General features: G+C 53.9%; 1 protein-coding gene across 3 annotated transcripts in view; it reads right to left on the reverse strand.

Annotated features, from left to right (window-relative positions):
* The window catches only part of LOC119975074 (rho guanine nucleotide exchange factor 1-like), a 97897-nt gene that overhangs the window by 11514 nt on the left and 61734 nt on the right, over positions 1-24649 (reverse strand). For all 3 annotated transcript variants that reach the window (XM_038814579.1, XM_038814577.1, XM_038814578.1), the window contains exon 2: positions 12126-12236. In XM_038814579.1, the coding sequence (XP_038670507.1) occupies positions 12126-12152 (27 nt within the window). In that variant the 5' untranslated portion in view covers positions 12153-12236. The remainder of the gene's footprint in view (positions 1-12125; positions 12237-24649) is intronic.

Raw genomic sequence — 24649 nt, forward strand, 5'->3', positions numbered from 1 at the left:
AGGGAGAGCGGGGTGGGCGGGGAGGGACTGCGGGGTGGGCGGGGAGGGAGAGCGGGGTGGGGGGGGGGAGGGACGGGGTGGGCGGGGAGGGACTGCGGGGTGGGGGGGGGGGAGAGCGGGGTGGGCGGGGAGGGAGAGCGGGGTGGGCGGGGAGGGAGAGCGGGGTGGGCGGGGAGGGAGAGCGGGGGGGCGGGGAGGGAGAGCGGGGGTGGGCGGGGAGGGAGAGGGGTGGGCGGGGAGGGAGAGCGGGGTGGGCGGGGAGGGAGAGCGGGGTGGGCGGGAGGGAGAGCGGGGTGGGCGGGGAGGGAGAGCGGGGTGGGCGGGGAGGGAGAGCGGGGGGGCGGGCGGGGAGGGAGAGGGGGTGGGCGGGGAGGGAGAGCGGGGTGGGCGGGGAGGAGAGCGGGGTGGGCGGGGAGGGGAGAGCGGGGCGGAGGGGAGGGAGAGCGGGGCGGGGGGGAGAGAGAGCGGGGCGGAGGGGAGGGAGAGCGGGGGGGCGGGGAGGGAGAGCGGGGGGGGGGGGGGGGGAGAGAGAGCGGGGGGGGGGGGGAGGGAGAGCGGGGGTGGGGAGGAGAGAGGGGTGGGGGGAGGGAGAACGGGGTGGGGGGAGAGCCGGGGGAGGGAGAGCGGGGTGGGGGGAGGGAGAGAGGGGTGGGGGGGAGGGAGGGAGAGCAGGGTGGGGTGGAGGGAGGGAGAGCAGGGTGGGGTGGAGGGAGGGAGAGCGGGATGGGGGAGGAGGGGGAGAGCGGGATGGGGGAGGGAGGGAGAGAGGCTGGGGGGAGGGAGGAGAGAGAGGGAGGGGGGGGGGGAGAGCGGGGGGGAGGCGGAGAGCGGGGTGGGGGGGGGGGGGAGGGGGAGAACGGGGGGGGGGGAGGGAGAGCGGGGTGGGGCGGAGGGGAGAGCGGGGTGGGGGGGGATGGAGAGCGGGGGGGGGGGATGGAGAGCGGGGTGGGGGGGGCGAGAGCGGGTGTGGGGGGTGGGAGAGAGAGAGTGGGGGTGGAGAGAGAGAGTGGGGGTGGAGAGAGAGTGGGGGGGAGAGAGAGTGGGGGAGGAGAGAGTGGGGGGAGAGAGAGAGTGGGGGGAGAGGAGAGAGTGGGGGAGAGAGAGGTGGGGGGGGAGGAGAGAGAGGGAGTGGGGGGGAGGAGAGAGAGAGAGTGGGGGGGGAGAGATAGGGGGGAGAGAGAGGGGGAGAGAGAGTGGGGGGGGAGAGAGAGTGGGGGGGAGAGAGTGGGGGGGGAGAGAGAGTGGGGGGGAGGGAGAGAGAGTGGGGGGGGGAAGAGAGTGGGGGGGAAGGAGGGGGGGGAAGAGAGTGGGGGGAAGAGAGTGGGGGGGAGAAAGAGAGTGGGGGGGAAGAGAGTGGGGGGAAGAGAGTGGGGGGGAGGAAGAGAGTGGGGGGGGAGAGAGAGTGGGGGGGGAGGGGGAGAGAGAGTGGGGGGGGAGAGAGTGGGGGGGGGAGAGAGTGGGGGGGGGAGAGGTGGGGGGGGAGAGAGAGTGGGGGGGGAGAGAGTGGGGGGGGAGAGAGTGGGGGGGGAGAGAGGGGGGGGGAGAGAGGGGGGGGAGAGAGTGGGGGGGGAGAAGAGAGGGGGAGAGAGTGGGGGGGGAGAGAGTGGGGGGGATGGGGAGAGTGGGGGGGGAGAGAGTGGGGGGGGAGAGAGTGGGGGGGGAGAGAGTGGGGAGGGAGAGGGGGGGGGGAGAGAGTGGGGGGGAGAGGTGGGGGGGGAGAGAGTGGGGGGGGGAGAGAGTGGGGGGGAGAGGTGGGGGGGGGAGAGAGTGGGGGGGAGAGAGTGGGGGGAGAGAACAGTGGGGGGGAGAGGTGGGGGGGGAGAGAGTGGGGGGGAGAGAGTGGGGGGGAGAGACAGTGAGGGGGAGAGACAGTGGGGGGGAGAGACAGTGGGGGGGAGAGACAGTGGGGGGGAGAGACAGTGGGGGGGAGAGAGAGGTGGGGGGGAGAGAGAGAGAGTGGGGGGAGAGAGAGAGTGGGGGGAGAGGAGAGTGGGGGGAGGGGAGAGAGAGTGGGGGGGAGAGAGAGAGTGGGGGGAGAGCGAGAGTGGGGGGAGGAGGAGAGGGGGAGAGAGAGGTAGTGGGGGGGAGGGAGAAGAGAGAGAGTGGGGGGGGGAGAGAGAGTGGGGGGGGAGAGAGAGTGGGGGGGGAGGAGAGAGTGGGGGGAGGAGAGAGAGTGGGGGGGAGAGAGAGTGGGGGGGAGAGAGAGTGGGGGGGAGAGAGTGGGGGGGAGAGAGAGTGGGGGGGGAAGAGAGGTGGGGGGGGGAAGAGAGTGGGGGGGAAGAGAGTGGGGGGGGAAGAGAGTGGGGGGGGAAGAGAGTGGGGGGGGAAGAGAGTGGGGGGAGAAAGAGAGTGGGGGGGGAAGAGAGTGGGGGGAAGAGGTGGGGGGGAAGAGAGTGGGGGGGAGAAAGAGAGTGGGGGGGAGAAAGAGAGTGGGGGGGAGAAAGAGAGTGGGGGGGAGAAGAGAGTGGGGGGGGGAAGAGAGTGGGGGGGAAGAGAGTGGGGGGGGAAGAGAGTGGGGGGGAAGAGAGTGGGGGGGCAGAGAGTGGGGGGGAAGAGAGTGGGGGGGGAAGAGAGTGGGGGGGGAGAGAGTGTGGGGGGGGGAGAGAGAGTGGGGGGGAGAGAGAGTGGGGGGGGAGAGAGTGGGGGGGAGGGGAGAGAGTGGGGGGGAGAGAGTGGGGGGGGGGAGAGAGTGGGGGGGGGAGGAGAGTGGGGGGGGGGGAGAGAGTGGGGGGGGGAGAGAGTGGGGGGGGAGAGAGTGGGGGGGGAGAGAGTGGGGGGGGAGAGGAGTGGGGGGGGGAGAGAGTGGGGGGGAGAGAGTGGGGGGGAGAGAGTGGCGGGGGGAGAGAGTGGGGGGGGGAAGAGAGTGGGAGGGGCGAGAGTGTGGGGGGAGAGAGTGGGGGGGAGAGAGTGGGGGAGAGAGGGGGGGAGAGAGTGGGGGGGAGGAGAGGGGGGGGGGGAGCGTGGGTGGGAGGCGTGGGGGGGAGAGAGTGGGGGGGAGGGAGTGGGGGGGAGGAGAAGTGGGGGGGAGAGACATGTGGGGGGGAGAGACAGTGGGGGGGAGAGGACAGTGGGGGGGAGGGAGACAAGCGGGGGGGGGAGAGAGACAGTGGGGGGGGAGAGACAGTGGGGGGGAGAGACAGTGGGGGGGAGAGACAGTGGGGGCGAGAGCACAGTGGGGGGGAAGAGACAGTGTGGGGGAGGAGAGCGTGTGGGTGGACTGAGAGAGATGTATGTGGGGAGAGGAGGAGAGAGGGGAGAGAGAGAAAGTGTGGGGGAGGAGAGAGAGAGACGAGAGTGGGGGGGAGAGGAGAGAGAGAGTGGGGGGAGAGAGAGTGGGGGGAGGAGAGAGGGGGGGGGAGAAGAGAGGAGTGGGGGGGGAGAGAGAGAGAGAGAGGAGAGAGAGAGTGGGGGGGAGAGACGAGAGAGAGTTGGGGGGGAGAGAGAGGGTGGGGGGGAAGGAGAGCGGGGTGGGGGGAGGGAGCGCGGGGGTGGGGGGAGGGAGGCGAGGGGTGGGGGGGGGAGAGCGGGGGGGGGGGAGGGAGAGCGGGGGGGGGTGAGGGAGAGCGGGGTGGGGGGTTGAGGGAGAGCGGGGGGGGGAGGGAGAGCGGGGGGGGGAGGGAGAGCGGGGGGGGGAGGGAGAGCGGGGGGGGGGGGAGGGAGAGTGCGGTGGGGGGGAGGGGGAGTGCGGTGGGGGGGAGGGAGAGCGCGGTGGGGGGGAGGGGGAGGGAGGGGGAGGTAGAGCGGGTGGGGGGAGGGACAGCCGGCTGGGGTGTGGGCAGGGGGGAGATAGAGAGCAGGGTGGGGGGACAGAGAGGGAGAGTGGGCGGGGAGAGAGAGTGGGGGGGGGGGGAGAAAGAGTGGGGGGGGGGGGAGAGAGAGAGAGAGTGGGGGGGGGGGAGAGAGAGCGGGGGGGGAGAGAGAGAGAGCGGGGGGGGAGAGAGAGAGAGCGGGGGGGGAGAGAGAGAGAGCGGGGGGGGAGAGAGAGAGAGCGGGGGGGGGAGAGAGAGAGAGCGGGGGGGAGAGAGAGAGAGCGGGGGGGGAGAGAGAGAGAGAGAGTGGGGGGGAGAGAGAGAGAGTGGGGGGGGGAGAGAGAGAGTGGGGGGGGAGAGAGAGAGTGGGGGAGAGAGAGAGAGTGGGGGAGAGAGAGAGAGTGGGGGAGGGAGTGGGGGGGGAGAGAGAGAGAGTGGGGGGGAGAGAGAGAGAGTGGGGGGGAGAGAGAGAGAGTGGGGGGGAGAGAGAGAGAGAGTGGGGGGGAGAGAGAGAGAGTGGGGGGAGAGAGAGAGAGTGGGGGGGAGAGAGAGAGAGTGGGGGGGAGAGAGAGAGAGTGGGGGGGAGAGAGAGAGAGTGGGGGGGAGAGAGAGAGAGTGGGGGGGAGAGAGAGAGAGTGGGGGGGGAGAGAGAGAGAGTGGGGGGGAGAGAGAGAGAGTGGGGGGGAGAGAGAGAGAGTGGGGGGGAGAGAGAGAGAGTGGGGGGGAGAGAGAGAGAGTGGGGGGGAGAGAGAGAGAGTGGGGGGGAGAGAGAGAGAGTGGGGGGGAGAGAGAGAGAGTGGGGGGAGAGAGAGAGAGTGGGGGGAGAGAGAGAGAGTGGGGGGAGAGAGAGAGAGTGGGGGGAGAGAGAGAGAGTGGGGGGAGAGAGAGAGTGGGGGGGGAGAGAGAGTGGGGGGGAGAGAGAGTGGGGGGGAGAGAGAGTGGGGGGGAGAGAGAGTGGGGGGGGAGAGAGAGTGGGGGGGGAGAGAGAGAGAGTGGGGGGGGAGAGAGAGAGTGGGTGGGGAGAGAGAGTTGGGAGGGGAGAGTGGGAGAATGGAAGGAGTGGGAAAATGGGGGGGGTTGGGAGTGGGGAGTGAGGGAGAGTGGGGGAGGAGGGAGGGAGGTAGACTGGGGGCGAGATGGAGAGTTGGGGGGGGGGGGGGGAGTGGGAGAATGGGGGAGGGAGTGAGGGAGGGAGAAGAGGGAGATGTGAAGAAGTCTGGAAGCAAATCAAGCCAATGCATGTTGTTGTGAAGGAAATGCGACTCCTCCAACCCTCGGTAATGCAATTCCGTCCACCACCTCTCCGCCAGCTCCCTGCAACAGCTCCTTCCATCGCACTTTCATCACGACTCCTTTTGTCTTCCGTTGCGCTCTTCAAATTATTTCCCCACTTCCTTTTTGAAAGTTATCTGTTTTCCGTTTCCAGTTCCTCGCTTCTGCCTCAGACAGCTTGTGTCACACTCCTCGTCTGCCCCTTCCCCCACCCAACAATGATCTGAAATAAACCTGAAACATTCAAAATACTCAGCAGGTCAGCCAGTGTCTGTGGGGACAGGAACACAGGATGAATTAGGTGGATGACCTTCATCTGGACCTCCTGTTCTTTACACTCCGCTCTCCACAGCTTCAGCCAGATGTGCTACTATTTGCTGCATTGCTGTTTTAATCTCAAATCCTTGCCCCTTCGACCATGAACTCACCAGGCATTCAATCCCAACATTCAATCTCCCAGTGGCAGCCATGGAGTGAGTGGTTACATTTGGTGGCGCCCGCTCGAGGTGAAATTCTATGGGCCTTTTTCCCCCAAATTTAGGAGTGAAAGGTGTGTGAGCACCGAAGCATATTGGTACTCTGTCGGCGAGTCAGGTTTATGGCTTTCTTGACCAGAAGTGTGACGAGTACGAGGCAACAGCTTGAGCTCGAGGGTATTTAAGGTGCGACACAAAATGGCGGAGCATGCCGTGGTGGCGTTACCCACGCAGTGGTCTACCAAGCAACTGGTGGAGTGCCTGAATGCTTCGTTCCAGCAGTAGAGTCTGGAGGCCTCAGAGGGCCAGGAAGGTGGAGGAGCCGCTGAGGGCGGCGATCAAGAGTGGAGCAGAGGTTGGCAGTGAAAGGCCTGGCGCTCCAGAAAGTGGAGGAGTCGGTGGGCAAACAGGAGGAACAGCTGGCCTCGATGGAGGCAGTAATGGCGCTTGTGGTAGATAGCCAAGAGGTTGAGGGAGAAGGTGGAAGACCTCGAGAATCGGTAAAGGAGGCAGAACCAACAGATTGTGGGGCTGCCTGAAGGGATCGAGGGAACGGAGGCCACCAAATATGTGGCGAACATGTTCGAGAAGTTGGTGGGGATCGGGATCTTTGACCGACCCCCTGAGGTGGATCGCGCGCAGAGGGTGTTGAGGAGGAGGCCAAAGGAGGAAGAGGCTCAGAGGGCGATGGAGGTACTGCTGCATTGCTTCCTTGAGAAGAAAAAGATCTTGAGGTGGGAAAAGCAGACAAGAAACTGCAGCTGGGAAGGTAACGAGTTGAGGATTTACCAGGTCTTGGGAACGGCGCTGGCCAGGAGGCTGGCCGGGTATAATTGTATCATGGCCGCCCTCTACAAGGGAGGGCTGAAGGTTTGGATGTTGATCCCTGCTTATTCAGAGACTTTACAGTGCAGAAGGAGGCAATTCAGCCCATCGAGTCTGCACCAGCCCCTGGAAAGAGCATCATAATTAAGCCCACACCTCCACCACATCCTCATAACCCCATAACCCAGTAACCTCACCTAACATTTTTTGGACACTAAGGGCAATTTAACATGGCCAATCCACCTAACCTGCACATCTTTGGACTGTGGGAGGAAACCGGAGCACCCGGAGGAAATCCAAACAGACATGGGGAGAATGTGCAGACTCCGCACAGACAGTAACCCAAGCCGGGAATCGAACCTGGGACCCTGGAGCTGTGAAGCAATGGTTCTAACCACTATGCTACCGTGCTGACCGTGGGTCACACATCGAAACTGGAAGGTTTATTTCAACATGGAGATGTTAATGTGGGGAATGTGGGTTTGTACAGTGGGCGGATGGGTGTATTTAATAGTTACAGTAGCAAAGTGGGCGAGTGTGTTCTTTTTGACTTTTTTCACTTTTTACAGTTTTTTTCAGGTGTTGTACGTGAGGGGCGGTTGGGGTTAGGCCTAGGCTTCGAGTGGGGGCAACCATGCAAGCTGGTTGGCTTGTTGACGGGTGTGAAGAGGGGTACGAGCAATCGAGAGAGTTGGGGGGGGATCTTTTGTTCTTGTTTCTGTGTTTGGGAGGGGCGGAGGTGAGATGGGAGGGAGGCGGACATGGGTGGAGTTGGTGTGGCCCAGTTGGGAAGGAGGAGATGGCGGCGAACATCTTGGGGAGGGCCTGAGGGGAAGTGAGGCATGGACCTGGGGGAGCTGGTAGAAGAGAGATTGGCGTCGGATTACGTGGAATTTCCAGGACTTAAATGGCCTGGTCAAAAGGTCGCAGGTTTTCACTCAATTAAGGAGTTTGAAGGTGGACGTTGTGTGTTTGCAGGAGACGCACCTGAAGTTGGGGGACCAGGCTAGGCTGAGGAAGTTAGATTGGTTGTGCCCTAGGTCACGGAAGGTTTTGGCAATGGCAGAGCATATGGGTGTGGCAGACCCCTGGTGGTTTAAGGGGCTGAGGGCAAAAGAGTTTTTGTTTTTTTCTCACGTGCACCCGGAGTGATCCCGCATTGATTTCTTTCTTTTGGACAAGGTATTGTTGTTGGGGGTTGTACGTTTGGAGTATTCAGCAATTGTGGTCTTGGACCACGCGCCACACTGGGTGGATTTGCAAGAGGTGCAGGAGGGGACCCAGTGGCCTCAGCAGAGGCTAGATGTGGGGTTACTGGCAGACAAGAGGCGAGAGGGTGGTCACCCGGAATTATGCGGAGCTGAAATAGATGGGGGACATTTCAGCCTCCATGTTGTGGGAGGCGTTAAGGCGTTGTGACAGCGGTGAGGGGAAGTTTGTTTTAATTAAAGCTCATAGGGAGAAGGTAGAACAGGTGGAGAGGGTGAAGTTGGTGGAGGACATCTTGAGGGTGGGTTGGAGGTATTCAGTGAAATTGGATGAGGCGTTATTCAAGAAGAGGCTCCAGATAGTTTGGGCTCGTGTCTACGGGGAAGGCGGTGGGGCAACTGCGCAGAGCCAGGGGGGTGATATATGAGCACAAAGAGAAGGCGAGTAGGATGCTTGCACATCAGTTGAGGAAGTGGGTGAGGGCGAGGAAAATTGGGAGGGTGAGGGACGAGAAGGGTATGGTGGTATCGGAGCCGGAGGGGGTGAATAAGGTTAATGAGGCTTTTTATCAGGGTCTGGAAAGTCGGAGCCCCCAACGGGGGGGTGAAGGGATGAGACGGTTTCTAGATGGGTTGGAGTTCCCGAGGGTTGAGGAGGTGAAGGTGGAGGGACTGGGGACCCCGATCAGGCTGAGGGAGATAATGGACTGTGTGGGGTGAAGAAGACAGGGAAGGCCCCAGGTTGAACAGGCTCCGAGTTGAGTTTGATAAAAGTTTGGGATGGAGCTGGGGCCGCTGCCTGTGGAGGTATTTGATGAGGCGAGGTGAAGGGGTAGTTCTCCCGCACTGTCTCAGGCCTCGATTTTGCTTATCCTAAAGAATGATAAGGACCCGAACCAGTGTGGATCGTATCGCCCAATCTTACTGCTGAATATAGATACAAAGGTGCTGGCGACGCGGATAGAGGAGTGAGTGCGGGGGTGATAGGGGAGGACCAGGCAGGTTTTATGAGGGGGCGGCAGTTGTCGGTGAATGCTCGGAGGTTGCTCAATGTTATTATGATCCCTCGGAGGGATGGGAGGTTGAAGTAGTTGTGGCAATGGACGCGTAGAAGGCATCGAATGGGAGGATTTGACTGAGGTGTGTCGGTTTGGGTTTGGACAGCGGTTTGTAGATTGGGTTCGCCTGTTGTTTAAGGTGCCCATGGAGAGTGTTCAAACAAACAAGGTCAGCTTGGGTATTTTGGGTTGCACCAGGGGGACAAGGCAGGGTGTCCGCTCCCCCCACTTGCTATTTGCCTTTGACAATGGCGCTGAGGAATTCAAGGGGATTGAGGAGCATCGAGCAGGAGGTTGGCAGTCGACCATCGGGTTTTATTTTATGCGGAAGACCTTTTGTATATTTCAGACCCGGTTGGGTGCTTTGACAGGAACATGGGGCTGCTTGGCCGCTTTGCGGGATAGAAGTTGAATATGGGGAAGAGTGAAGTGTTTCCAATCAACGCACGGGGGCAGGAGAGGAGTCTGGGGGAACTCTTGTTTCGGTTGGCGGGGACAAGTTTTCACTCTCTTGGGATACAGTGTTGGGGGGAGTTGGGGCCCAGCTGCACAAGTTGAATTTGGCATGGCTGGTGGAGAGAATGAGGGAGGACGTGTTACCAATGTCAATGGGAGGTCGTGATAAGACAGTGAAGATGGCAGTGTTGCCAAAGCTTTTGTTTGTGTTCCAGAACTTCCCGGTTCTTGTCCCCAAGTCCTTTTTTTCGGAAGGTGATTTTGAGGTTTGTATGGGTGGGGAAGGTCCCGTGGGTTAAGAGGGTGTTCCTGGAGAGGGAGTGAGCGGGTTTGGTTTGGGGCGGTTGGGGTCGGTTTGGGGCGGTTGGAGTCAGCCTTGTGCAAGGGGACCAGTTTGAGAGCACAGTTGTTGGTGTCCCTTCCACTCTCGCCAGTCAGGTATTCCACTAGCCCAGTGGTGGCAGCAGCGCTGAGGGTCTGGAACTAATGTAGGCAGCACTTTGGTTTGGAAGGCATGTCTTTGTGGGCGCCGATCTGTGATAATTATAGGTTTGCACCGGGGGGGGGGGGCTAGACGAGGTTTTCCGGCGGTGGCGGCAGGTAGGGCTAGAATATTTCAGGGATTTATTTGTTGGGGAAAAGTTCACAGACCTGGAGGGGCTAGATGGGACATATCAGTTACTAAAGAGCAACGGATTGAGGTATCTGCAGGTTAGGAACTGTTACGGAGGAGGTGCCATTGTTTCCGAGGCTGCTTCCCCCAGTGCTGCAGGATAAACTTCTATCCTGGGATGAGGTTAGAGAGGACAGAGCGGACATGTATGGGGAACTGATGGAGAGGGAGATTAGGTGTAAGTGGGAAGTGGAGCTGGAAGGGGTGTTGAGGGCTGGAATGTGGAGGGAAGCATTACAAAGGGGGAATGCATCCTCGTTGTGTGTGAGGCTGAGCTTTAGTCAGTCTTAGGTGGTGCACAGGGCCCACATGGCGGTGTCAAGGATGCGTTGGTTCTTCTCAGGAGAGGAGGACAGGTGTGGGCGGCGTGGGGTGGGAGGGGGTAAATCATGTTGACATGTTTTGGGCTTGCCCAAAGCCGAGGGGCTTCTGGAAAGGCTTTTCAGAGGTTATGGCAAAACAGAGATAATTCGAGTCTAGAGATGGTGATATTTGAAGTGTCAGAGAATCTGGGAGTGCAGGCGGGGAGAGAGAGGCCGATGTTTTGGCCTTTTCCTCTCTGATAGCCCGGAGACAGATTTTGCTGTGCTGGCAGGACCCGGAGCCACCAAAGGCCGGGGTATGGGTGTGCGACTTGGCAGAATTTCTGCAACTGGAAAAGATCAAATTTGTCATTTGTGGGGCGAAGGAGGGGTTCACTTCGAGGTGGAAGCCGTTTATTGACTTTTTTTAAGGGGGTTAAGTCATTAGGTGGGTGGGGGGGTGGTTCCTGGTTGGGGGGAATACGAACGGTTAGAAAAAGAATATAGGTGCCAGGGTGGTGAATGGGTGGTTTCAGAGGGGAGGGAGGAGTTTTGTGGCCTGGTTTGGTGATTGGGGTTTGTATTTCCATTCTCCTTTTGGTTTTGCCGTTTTGGGTTTGTAAATATTTTAAAATGCCTTTAATAAAATGTTTTTCAAACAAAAATCACAATATTCCCAATTCACTCCATTCAACGCCCTCACAGATTGAAAACCCTTACCAGGTCTTCTGTTCATTCTCCGTATCATCCTCAAAAGACCAACATCGCGGCCGAGCTCAGAGGCTGCCTTTCTCAAAGCCACGGACTCCGTCACCCAGCGAGCATATGGGAACAGCATGCACCTGCACGTTGTCCGGCAAGCCACAGGCTGACATCCTGGCTTCGAAACATCGGCCTGTGCCTTCAGGGAGGGCTGGGCAAAACCCTGGAACGTCATCCCTGACAGCGCCATCACCGCATTTATTGCCCAACCAAAATGGCCCTGGAGGCGCCAAGGACCCGGGTTCGATCACCGGCTCCGGGTCACTATCTGTGTGGAGTTTGCACATTCTCCCTGTGTCTGCGTGGGTCTCACCCCCACATTCCAAAATGATATATAGGGTTGGTGGATTGGCCACGCTATATTGCCCATTAATTGGAAAAAAAAATTGGATACTGGGCATTTATTTTTAAAAAAATGGCCCTGGCGAAGGTGCTGAATCGCCTTCTTTAATGACTGCAGTCTCACAGGGTGAAGGAAGAGCCAACATCTGCCCAAAACATAGTGATAGGTGTGACAGGATGGGAGAACCTGCAGCTGGTGTTCCTGCGCATCTGCTGCCCTTTGTTTGCCCTTTGAGGTGGAGGAAGCCACGGGTTTGGAAGGTGATGTCCTAAGGTGCCTTACTGAGTTGCCGCAGATCATCTTGTAGATGGTGCACTGCATGTTGGCAGTGGAGGGAGTGAATGATTTAAGGTGGTGGATGGGGTTGCCAACCAATCGGGACTGCTTTGTCCTGGACAATGCTGTGCTTCTCGAGTGTTGTTGGAGGTGCACTCATCCAAGCAAGTGTGGCATGCCATTTTTATGTCAGCACGCAAAGGGAAGACATACCCGCACTTTACGTGGCACAACGAAGGTTCGCTAGATTGGTTCCTGGGATGAAGGGACTGTCCTATGAGGAGAGGTTTGAGAAGACTAGACCCTAAACCTGGAGTTTAGAAGATTGCGAGGTGATCTAATAGAACGTAACATTCTTCACAGTCTTGACAGGGTCAATGCCGAGAACATGTTTCTCGCTGGCTGCGTAGTCTAGAAATCGGGGTCACAGTCTCAGGCTAAGGGATCAACTGTTCCTCACTGAGATGAGGAGATAATTTCCCCACTCACAAGGTTGCAAATCTTTCGTAGCTGCTCAGTCAGAGAGTATACACAGAGATCGACAGATTCTTGAGCACTCAGGGAACTGGGTATGGGTGAGGGCAGGAAGGTGGCACCAAGATAGATTGGCTACCATCTTTTCAAAGGACAAAGCAGCCTCTTGGGAGCTGAATGTCCTTCTCCAGCTCCAATTCCCATGGCCCCACCCCTGACCTGTGACCTGTAGGTGGTGTCTTGGTACTCACCACATCGTGGTTGTCGTCCAGGTCCATGGCTGCTGATGGCCGCTTTGCACCCCCGAGCAAGGGGTCCGTGCCGTTTCTCCCGCGCTGTGCAGTCAGCTCTGGGTGACGAACCTACAAGAGAGACAGATCAAAAGAGGTGAAACACAGTTGAGCCATGTCCTGCTCCTGCGTTTAAGGTGAAATACAGAGCTGACGGTCTGAGTTCAAGGAAGTGGTTGTTTCCATCCCAAGACTACCAGAGAGCACTGGCACTGCCAGGCCCTTCCCGACAGTGCAGGTCACCAACATCCCAATGAGTCAGAGGCACGATCACGGGACATTTCACCCACTGCGTTCAACTGAGCAGCGAGGAATACCGAGGAGCATAGTTACAGAGACTTGGCACTGTACAGGTCGACGGCTGGGCACATATTCTTCACGTGGGCACACACCGACTGGTATCCTCCAGTATTTCTTACACTTACACACACACACAAACACCAACATCCAATATCTGTATTTACTGTACGGGTTTACTATACAGTATCTGTGCATTTAGTGTAAGGGTTTACAGTACAGTATTCCTGTGTATTCAGTGTAGGGATTAACAGTACAATATTCCTGAATATTCAGTGCAAGTGGTTACAGTACAGTATTCCTGTGCATTCAGTGCAGTGTTTACAGTACAGTATTCCTGTGTATTCAGCGCAAGGGTTTACTGTACAGTATTCCTGTGTATTCAGTGTAAGAGTTTAACTGTACAGTATCTGTGTATTCAGTAAGGTTTACTGTACATTATTCCCGTATATTCAATGTTAGAGTTTAATGTGCAATAGGTGTATTTAGTGTATGGTTTAACTGTACATTATTCCTGTGCATTCAGTGTGAGGGTTTATTGTACAATAGGTGTATTTAGTAGTAGAGTTTACTGTACAATAGGTGTATTTAGTGTACGGTTTACTGCGCAGTAGGTGTATTTAGTAGTAGGGTTTACTGTGCAATAGGTGTATTTAGTAGTAGAGTTTACTGTACAATAGGTGTATTTAGTAGTAGGGTTTACTGTACAATAGGTATATTTAATGTAGGGTTTACTGTGCAGTAAGTGTATTTAGTGTACAGTTTATTGTACCGTATTCCTGTGCATTCTGTGTCAGGGTCTAACTGTATGGTCTGTGTATTCAGTGTAAGGGTTTACTGTGCAGTATCTGTTGTTATGGGCCAGGGTTTAGAAACACCAAAGTATATTATGGAGTTCACCTGACCTATAACATTTTGTTGAATTTGGCTGTGTTGAGCGCAAGAGACTTCACTTGAGGTGTGATTCAACAGTCTTCCCAGACACTTTAAACAAATAAGCTTTATTCTAAGAACTTAGTTACCATTCATGTATAAACACACCATGAATTATCAATTTCAAACATTTAAAAAAAATTTTTTTTAAATTTAGATTACCCAATTATTTTTTTTCCAATTAAGGGGCAATTTAGTGTGGCCAATCCACCTACTCTGCACATTTTTGGGTTGTGAGGGCAAAACCCACGCAGACACGGGGACAATGTGCAAACTCCACACAGACAGTGACCCAGAGCCAGGATCGAACCTGGGACCTCAGTGCCGTGAGGCAGCTGTGCTAACCACTAGGCCACCGTGCTGCCCTATCAATTTCAAACATAAAGACACCCCACAGAAAGAGTATAACTCTTGATGAATTCCCCCTTAACTGGTCCAACTCAAAAACAAAATCCCATAAACCAAAAAAAACGTTTTCAATGGTGTGGCCCACACTCTGCATTCTCACTTGAATAAGACTGACTTTCCCCTGAGATTCTGACCCCGTTTCACCAGCAGGTTTATACTCTTCCAGAAAGCAAACTATATCTTAAAAGCCACCACCAAGGTTATTTTTACTGGAACAGATATTTAAAATGAAACTAGAGAGAGACTTGCCAAAACACTTCTGTTCTGAGTCCACAGCAGCCAAATATGAAAGCAAAACCGCAAACAGCTCACAGAGCCACAGCCCAGCTCCACCCACACAATGACATCACTGAAGCCATGATAAGACAAAAAATCTTTCTTAAAGGGACACTCCCATGACACTGTGTATTTAGTGTAAGGGTTTACTGTACAGTATTCCTGCGTATTCAGTGTAAGGGTCACGGTGCAATAGGTGTATTTAGTGTATCGTATTCCTCTGCATTAAGTGTAAGGGTTTAACTGTTCGGTATCTGTGTATTCAGTGCAAGGGTTTACTGTACTGTATTCCTGTGCATTCATTGTAAGGCTTTAACTGAACAGTATTTCTGTGAATTCAATGTAAGGGTTTACTGTGCAATATGTGTATTTAGTGTATGGTTTACTGTACAGTATTCCTGTGTATTCAGTGTAAGGGTCTACTGTACAGTATCTGTGTATGTGTGTCAGGGTTTACTGTACAGCACCTGTGTACTTGTGTAAGGGTTTACAGCATACTCTGTGCATTTGTGTCAGGGTTTACTGTACAGCGTGTGTGTGTCAGTGTTTACTGTACAGTCTCTGTATTTGTGTCAGTGTTTACTGTACAGTATCTGTATTGGTGTCAGTGTTTACTGTACAGTATCTGTATTGGTGTCAGGGTTTGCTGTGCAGTCTCTGTATTTGTGTCAGGGTTTACTGTACAGTCTCTGTATTTGTGTCAGGGTTTACTGTACAGTCTCTGTATTTGTGTCAGGGTTTACTGTACAGTCTCTGTATTTGTGTCAGGGTTTACTGTACAGTCTCTGTATTTGTGTCAGGGTTTACTGTACAGTCTCTGTATTTGTGTCAGGGTTTACTGTACAGTCTCTGTATTTGTGTCAGGGTTTACTGTACAGCGTGTGTGTGTCATGGTTTACTGTACAGTCTCTGTATTGGTGTCAGGGTTTACTGTACAGTATCTGTATTGGTGTCAGGGTTTACTGTACAGTCTCTGTATTTGTGTCAGGGTTTACTGTACAGTCTCTGTATTTGTGTCAGGGTTTACTGTACAGTCTCTGTATTTGTGTCAGGGTTTACTGTACAGTCTCTGTATTTGTGTCAGGGTTTACTGTACAGTCTCTGTATTTGTGTCAGGGTTTACTGTACAGTATCTGTATTTGTGTCAGGGTTTACTGTACAGTCTCTGTATTTGTGTCAGGGTTTACTGTACAGTCTCTGTATTTATGTCAGGGTTTACTGTATAGTCTCTGTATTTGTGTCAGGGTTTACTGTACAGTCTCTATTTGTGTCAGTGTTTACTGTACAGTCTATTTGTGTCAGGGTTTACTGTACACTATCTGTATTTGTGTCAAGGTTTACTGTACAGTCTCTATTTGTGTCAGTGTTTACTGTACCATCTCTATTTGTGTCAGGGTTTACTGTACAGTATCTGTATGTGTGTCAGGGTTTACTGTACAGTATCTGTATGTGTGTCAGGGTTTACTGTACAGTCTCTGTATTTGTGTCAGGGTTTACTGTACAGTACCTGTGTGTGTCAGGGTTTACTGTACAGTATCTGTGTGTGTCAGGGTTTACTGTACAGTCTATTTGTGTCAGGCTTTACTGTACAGTCTGTATTTGTGTCAGGGTTTACTGTACAGTCTCTATTTGTGTCAGTGTTTACTGTACAGTATCTGTATTTGTGTCAGTGTTTACTGTACAGTATCTGTATTTGTGTCAATGTTTACTGTACAGTCTCTGTATTTGTGTCATGGTTTACTGTACAGTATCTGTATTTGTGTCAGGGTTTACTGTACAGTATCTGTATTTGTGTCAGTGTTTACTGTACAGTATCTGTGTGTGTCAGGGTTTACTGTACAGTCTCTGTATTTGTGTCAGGGTTTACTGTACAGTATCTGTGTGTGTCAGGGTTTACTGTACAGTATCTGTATTTGTGTCAGGGTTTACTGTACAGTCTCTATTTGTGTCAGGGTTTACTGTACACTATCTGTATTTGTGTCAGGGTTTACTGTACAGTCTCTGTATTTGTGTCAGGGTTTACTGTACAGTCTCTATTTGTGTCAGGGTTTACTGTACAGTCTCTATTTGTGTCAGGGTTTACTGTACACTATCTGTATTTGTGTCAGGGTTTACTGTACAGTGTCTGTGTATTTGTAGAAGGGTTTACTGCACAATAGCACAGTGGTTAGCACTGTTGTTTCACCGTGCCAGGGTCCCAGGTTTGATTCCCAGCTTGGGTCCCTGTCTGTGCGGAGTCTGCACGATCTCCCAGTGTCTGGCTTCCTCCGGGTGCTCCGGTTTCCTCCATAAGTCCCTAAAGAAGTGCTAATAGGTGAATTGGACATTTTGATTTCTCCCTCAGTGTACCCGAACAGGCGCCGGAGTGAGGCGGTTAGGGGCGTTTTACAGTAACTTAATTGCAGTGTTAATGTAAGCCTACTTGTGACAAGATTAAAATAATTATTGTACATTATTTGTGCATTTGTCAGGGTTTACTGTCCATATCTATGTATTCAGTGTAAGGGTTTATACATCGTGTATTTGTGTACTATTTTACTGTACAGTGTCTGTGTAGTTGTGTAAGGATTTACTGTGCAATATGTGTAGTTGAGTATGGGTTTACTGTACAGTAGGTGTATTTGTGTACGGGGTCACTATACAGTATTCCTGTGTATTCAGTGTAAGGGTTTACTGTGTGGGCGGCATGGTGGCACAGTGGTTAGTACTGCTACCTAAAGGCATCGAGGACCAGGGTTCAATCCCAGCCCCGGGCCACTGTCCATGTGCTATTTGCACATTCTCCTCCTGTCTGCATGGGTCTCACCCCCACAACCCAAAGATATGCGAGGGAGGTGGATTGGCCACACTAAATTACCCCTTAATAACAAAAAAAGGGTCACTTCCGGTGGCGTGGGCGAGCAGCGTGGCCGCAGTAAGAAGATCTCCCGCCGGTGGCCACGATTTGTGGCGATTTCCCCAAGTCATCACTCACCCCTCCCGACTATGGTCGGCCTTTGGGGCCGTCACGGGCAGCTAGCGGAGCCGGTTTAAAAACCGGCGAAGAACCCCGCGCGGGTGTCGGGGGCTGAGGCGCTGGGCCCTGCGCTGCATGGAGTTCAGAGCAGCGGGGGCAGAGCTACAAGGAGGCTGAGGCGGCAGGCCCGAGCACGATGTAGGTGGGATGTCCCACATCGGATGGCTCCCACCTAGGATGAAGAAGGCTGAAGTCCGGTCCCAGGGGAGTTGTGGGGGAATGTAGAGGAGAAAGATAGAAGATTTAAAGAAGTTTGGTGCAAGTTTTTTTTCTCCCCTTTTTTTTTGCGTGTGAAGGAAGAAAAATTGTTTTTTTTTTTAAAAAAAGAATAATTCAGATTGATGAAGGACAGGAGGGTGGAAGGGGAGAGACGAGAAGAAAGGGGCAGCACGGTAGCATGGTGGTTAGCATAAATGCTTCACAGCTCCAGGGCCCCAGGTTCGATTCCCGGCTGGGTCACTGCCTGTGCGGAGTCTGCACGTCCTCCCCGTGTGTGCGTGGGTTTCCTCCGGGTGCTCCGGTTTCCTCCCACAGTCCAAAGATGTGCGGGTTAGGTGGATTGGCCATGCTAAATTGCCCGTAGTGTCCTTAAAAGTAAGATTAAGGGAGTGGGGTTGTTGGGTTACGGGTATAGTGTGGATACGTGGGTTTGAGTAGGGTGATCATGGCTCGGCACAACATCGAGGGCCGAAGGGCTTGTTCTGTGCTGTACTGTTCTATGTTCTATGTTAAAGAAAGAAAAAACAATAAGCAGCGAAAGGATGCGAAGAGCAGCGTCGAATAAAGGAGGAAACGCGGGTTCGCCGCTGAACGAGAGGACGAGCAAAAGCACTGACAAGATGGCGGAAGCCGAACCACAAGGCAGGGCCACACTACTTACGGTGGAGAAGATGACCGAGCTGATGGTGGTGGAGCTGGAAAAGCAGTTCGCGAGGCACATGGAGGCCTTGAGGAAGGAGACTGTGGTCGCATTGAAGTCATTGGTGGAGGAGGCAATTGCCCCGGTGAGGGCGGCGGTGGCAAAGGCATCAGTCGAGGGTAACGTATAACGCCAAAGACTTTTATTTTCAGACAGCGGAGGCGGCTGAGGCGTTCGTGAGGGCAGAAGACTTGGGACAGACGTGAGGAGCAGAACTGGGAGAGAGACTGTGGACTGTGTGAACAGCTGGAAAATGTATAAATGCTGCAACTTTCTTTTTACTGATGCGTATTGTAATTTACTTCTTTTTGCATTGTTACAGAGTTCAAGTTAATGGTGGGTTGATTGGCGTTCTGTGTTGCGACGGTTAAATGTTATGTTAGTGAATTGTATGGGTTGGATTGTTGGTTTAGGTTTTTTTTTCTTTCTCTGGGACTGGGTGGAAGGGGACGTTATATCTTGACAGGGGTAGCCACCCGCGCTAGCTAACTAAAGTCAGCTAGTGAACAGAGGTGAGGTGAGAGCAGGGCTGCGGAAGTTGGAGCCTGGATAGCAGGCATCAATGGGCCTGCGGGGGGGGTGGGGGTGGGGGGATGGAAGCTTGGAGATGTTGTTTCAGGGGGAAATGTAGGGTGGGTTCTTGGGAGGGGGGGGAAGGGGTTCGATGTGAACAATGGACAGGGGCAGGGCCCGGTGGTATGATGATGGTAGATAAGAAAGGTGGGGTGGGGTGGGGTGAGGAGGTGGGGGTGGGGGGGGGGTGAGAGACCCCCCAGTAAGGATAGTCACGTGGAACGTGAGAGGGCTAGGAGGTCCGGTCAAGAGGTCAAGGGTGCTTGCGCATCTTAAAAGTTTGAAAGCCGATGTGGCAATGCTGCAGGAGACTCACTTGAGGGTGAAGGACCAGGTGAGACGTAAAAAGGGCTGGGTTAGCCAAGTGTTTCACTCTGGATTCAATGGAAGGGCTCAAGGGATACCGGTGTTGGTCAGCAAAAGGGTACACTTCCAGATGGAGAAGGTAGTGGCAGATCAGGGGGTAGATATGCGATTGTGCCAGGGGCGCTGGAGGGGAGGTTAGTGGCGCTGTTAAGTGTATACGGTCCCAATTGGGACGATGTGGGATTCGCGAAGAAGGTGCAGGAGCCAAGGCTGGACAGATCACGGCCGCGCTCACTAGTCCCATCGGGGGGGGATGGCGCGGCGAAGGTGCTGGCTGGGCTAATGGTGGAAATGGGAGGGGTGGACTCTTGGAGGTTCCTGCACCCAAGGGAACGGGAGTACTCGTTTTTCTCAGCAGTCCATAGGGTATACTCGCGGATCGACTTTTTTATGGTGGGAAAGGCTTTGCTGGCTGAGGTCAAGTTGTCAGAATACTCGGCAATTGCAGTGTCAGATCATGCTCCGCATTGGGTGGATATGGTGCTGGAGAAGGGGGTAGCGCAGAGGCCGGGGTGGAAACTGGATGTGAGGCTTTTGGGGAACCAAGTGTTCTGCGAGAAAATTGAAACGGTAATTAAGGAATATGTAGGTTTCAACTGTACGGGTGAGGTGTCGAAGGCAGTTGTCTGGGAGGCCCTAAAGGCGGTGGTGAGGAGTGAAGTAATTTCGTTTAAGGCCAGGGTGGACAAAGAGAGGTTGGAGCGGCAGAGGGTAATAGATGAGATGTTGGAGGTAGATAGGAGTTATGCAGAAGAAGCTGGAAAAGAGGAAGGAACTACAGGCGAGCTTTGGCCGACTGTCCACCAGGAAGGCGGTGCGCCAACTGAGACGAGCAAGGAGTGCAGTTTATGAACATGGAGATAAGGCCGGAGGGAGGCAGCGGCAAGGGAAATTGTGCAGGTGAGGGATAGGACAGGGAAGTTGGTGGTGGTGCCGGATCTGATTAACAAGGTTATTGGGGAGTTTTATGAGAGATGTACAGGTCAGAGCCACCCGGGGGAGACCGTGAGACGCAGGAATTTCTAGATGGGTTGGAGTACCCGAGGTGAGGGGAGGGACAGGGCTACATTAGAAGGAGCAATAGTGGAGCAGGAGATAAGGATGCGATTGGGAGGATGAAGTCGGGGGAGGTGGCAGGGCCGGATGGGTTTCTGGTGGAATATTATAAAAAATTCAAGGATAAGTTGACACCCCTGATGGTGGGGATGTTTGAAGAGGCGATAGGGAAGGGGCTGCTGCCACAAACCTTGGGGCAGGCATTGATTTCACTGTTGCTAAAAAGATAAGGATCCGACGGAGTGTGGGTCGTATAGGCCCATATCACTTCTGAATGTGGACGCAAAAGTATTGGCGAAGGTACTGGCGGGTAGGCTGGAGGAGTGCCTCCCGAAGGTGATAGGCGAGGATCAGACGGGGTTCGTGAAAGGGAGGCAGCTGTTTTCGAACATTAGGAGGGTTTTGAACGTCGCTATGGCACCGGCAGAAGGGAAGGAAACAGAGGTGGTTGTGGCATTGGACGCTGAGAAGGCGTTTGAACGGGTAGAATGGGGGTACCTGATGGCAGTGCTGGAGCGGTTTGGGATTGGACCAAGATTTGTGAACTGGGTAAAGCTATTATATAAGGAGCCGAAGGTGAGTGTCCGCACAAACAATATCAGCTCGAGATACTTTTCTCTCCACCGTGGGACGAGGCAGGGATGTCCTATGTCCCCCCTGCTGTTTGCACCTGCGATTGAGCCGTTGGCCATCGCATTAAGAAGTTTGGGAGCATGGAAAAGAATAGTGCAGAAGGGGGGGGGGGGGATTTAGAGTACAGGGTGTCCTTATATGCTGACGGCTTGCTGCTGTATGTGTTGGGACCGAGTGCGACAACAGGAGGAATATTGGAGCTACTGCGAGTATTTGGGTCTTGCTCGGGGTACAAGCTGAACCCGGACAAGAGTGAGCATTTTGTGGTGTCTCGGCCGGGGGTAATTCCGTAGGGCAGGGACTCACTTTAGGTATCTGGGAGTGCAGGTTGCCCGGGAGTGGGGGAGGCTTCGCAGGTACAACATCACTAGTTTGGTGGGGAGAGTGAAAGCCGATCTAGCACGGTGGGATGGTCTCCCTCTGTCACTGGCGGGACGGGTACAGGCGGTTACAATGACTGTATTGCCACGATTTCTGTTTATTTTTCAATGCCTACCGATTTTCCTCCCAAAGGCTTTTTTCAGGGAGATTGAGGGAAGGATTACCTCGTTCATATGGGGAGGGAAGGTGGCCAAAGTGAGAAAGGTGCTACTACAGAGGGGAAGGCAGGCAGGGGGTTTGGGTCTCCCGAACCTGATATACTACTACTGGGCAGCGAATGTGGAGAAGGTGCGGAGCTGGGTCAGAGGGGTTGATTCCCAGTGGGTCAGAATGGAGGAGAGTTTGCTTTGGGGATCGGGATTGAGGGCACTAGAAACAGCGCCGCTCCCGATAGCTGCGGGGAAATACTCAGGGAGTCTGGTAATAATAGCTCCATTGAAAATCTGACGGCAGTTTCGCCACTTCAGGTTGGGGGCAGGGTCAAGGGAAATGCCGATTCGGGGGAACCATAGATTTGAGCAAGGGAAGTGTGATGGAAATTTTCGGAAATGGGAAGAGAAGGGGATTAAGACGCGAAAAGATTTGTTTCTTAGGGGTCGGTTTGCAAGATTGAGGGAGCTGGAAGCGAAGTATGGGCTGGAGCAGGGGAAAATATTTAGATACATGCAGGTTCGATCTGGCCTGCTAATCATGTTCATATGTTTTGGTCCTGTCCAAAGCTAGGGGAGTACTGGAAGGAGGTTTTTAGGGCCATTTCAAAGGTGGTGCATGTGAAACTGGACCCGGGTCCCCAGGAGGCCATATTCGGGGTGTCGGACCAGCCAGGGTTGGAAACGGGTGCGGAGGCAGATATCGTAGCCTTCGCCTCATTGCTCGCCCAAAGGCGGATCCTGCTGGGATGGAGAGCAGCCTCTCCACCCTGTGCCATGGCATGACGAGGGGACCTGTTGGAATACCTGACCCTTGAGAAGGTTAAGTTTGAACTGAGGGGAAGCTCGGAGGGGTTCTACAAGTCATGGGCATTATTCATTATGCACTTTCAAGAACTGGATAACATCAAACATTAGTTGGGGGGGGGGGGGGGGGGAGGGGGGCTGTGTGTATTAAGGGTGACTATGGGTAATCCCCGATTCCTTTTTGTCATTTGTTTATGGAAACATACGGGCTGATGTTTGGGGGTTGGTGGGAGGATGGGATCGTTGTTATTGTTATGGGGATCGACATATCTGTTGCTGATTATTGTTTATTGTTGGTGGGTGTAAATTCAGGAGAAAATGTGAAAAAGGAGAATCAAAATATATTTTTTTTAAATAACAAAAAAGGGTTTACTGTACATATTCCTCTGTACCCAGGGTCAGGGTTAATACAAGGCAACTGCTCCTACAATGCCCTAAACCAGGGGCTGGTTTAGCTCACTGAGCTAAATCGCTGGCTTTTAAAGGAGACCAAGCAGGCCAGTAGCACGGTTCGATTCCCGTACCAGCCTCCCCAGACAGGTGCCGGAATGTGGTGACTAGGGGCTTTTCACAGTAACTTCATTGAAGCCTACTCGTGGCAATAAGCGATTTTCATTTAATTTATTAGACCAAGTCTGAAAACATTTCCAAGGTTAAACACGCAGCTCTGGGCCAGGCCTGGAACAAATGCATTTACAGACTGTAGAGCAAGTTACTTATAGTTATAGAGCTGTACCCACCAGAATTGTACCCAGTATTATACAGTGACAGGCCTATGCACACTAGTACTGTATGCCAATGTTACACAATGCCAGACCTGTACCCATCAGTACTGTATTCCAGCATTATACAGTGACAGACCTGTACCCCAGTGTTATACTGTGACAGAATTGGACTTAGCAGTACTGTACCCAACATTGCAGTGACAGACCTGTACCGACAAATACTATACACGTATTAGACAGTGACAGACCTGTCCCCACCAGTACTATACCCCAGTGTTATACAGTGACAGACCTGTACCCAACAGCACTGAACCCTAGTGTTATACAGTGACAGACCTGTACCCACCGGTACTGTACCCAGTGTTATACAGTGACCGACCTGTCCCCACCAGTACTATACCCCAGTGTTATACAGTGACCGACCTGTACCCACCAGTACTATACCCCAGTGTTATACAGTGACCGACCTGTACCCACCAGTACTGTATCCCGGTGTTATACAGTGACAGACCTGTCCCCACCAGTACTGTATCCCAGTGTTATACAGCGACAGACCTGTACCCAACAGCACTGAACCCTAGTGTTATACAGTGACAGACCTGTACCCACCGGTACTACACCCCGGTGTTATACAGCGACAGACCTGTACCCACCAGTCCTACACCCCGGTGTTATACAGGGACAGACCTGTCCCCACCAGTACTGTACCCCAGTGTTATACACTGACAGACCTGTACCCACCAGTCCTACACCCCGGTGTTATACAGTGACAGACCTATACCCACCGGTACTACACCCCGGTGTTATACAGTGACAGACCTGTCCCCACCAGTACTGTACCCCAGTGTTATACACTGACAGACCTGTCCCCACCAGTACTATACCCCAGTGTTATACAGTGACCGACCTGTACCCACCAGTACTGTATCCCGGTGTTATACAGTGACAGACCAGTACCCAACAGTACTGTATCCCAGTGTTATATACTGACAGACCTGTTCCCACCAGTACTGTATCCCAGTGCTATACAGTGACCGACCTGTACCCACCAGTACTACACCCCGGTGTTATACAGGGACAGACCTGTCCCCACCAGTACTGTATCCCAGTGTTATACAGTGACAGACCTGTCCCCACCTGTACTGTATCCCAGTGTTATACAGTGACAGACCTGTATCCATCAGTACTAGACCCTGGTGTTCTACCGTGACATACTTGTACCTACCAGTACTGTACCCCAGTGTTCTACAGTGACCGACTCCACACCAGTACTGTACCCCAGTGTTATACAGTGACAGACCTGTACCGACCAGTACTGTACCCCAGTGTTCTACAGTGACAGACTCCACACCAGTACTGTACCCACTATTGTACATGAAAGTCTCCACACCAGTATTGTACCCCAATGTTATACAGGTGACAGATCTGTTTCCACCAGCACTGTAACTCAGCGTTATACAGTGACAGACCTGTACCCTCCAGTACTGTACCCCAGTGAAGAGCGAAAGTCCTGTACCCGCCAGTACTGTACTTGTGTTATACAGTGACAGACCAGTACCTACCTGTACTGTACCCCAATGTTAAACAGTGACAGATCTGTACCCACCAGTACTGTAGCCCAGTGTTAAACAGCGATAGACCTGTACCCACCAGTACTGTACTGTCTTGGGACGGAAGGAAAGAGCACCTAAAGGAGCAATGTGCAGCACGGTAGCAGTGGTAGCACAGTTGCTTCAGAGCTCCAGGGCCCCAGGTTCGGTTCCCGGCTGGGTCACTGTCTGTGCGGAGTCTGCACGTCCTCCCCGTGTGTGCGTGGGTTTCCTCCGGGTGCTCAGGATTCCTCCCACAGTCCAAAGATGTGCGGGTTAGGTGGATTGGCCATGCTAAATTGCCCGTAGTGTCCTAAAAAGTAAGGTTAAGGGGGAAGTTGTTGGGTTGCGGGTATA

Source organism: Scyliorhinus canicula, chromosome 12 (genome assembly GCF_902713615.1).
Source record: "Scyliorhinus canicula chromosome 12, sScyCan1.1, whole genome shotgun sequence".
NCBI classification, from domain to species: domain Eukaryota; kingdom Metazoa; phylum Chordata; class Chondrichthyes; order Carcharhiniformes; family Scyliorhinidae; genus Scyliorhinus; species Scyliorhinus canicula.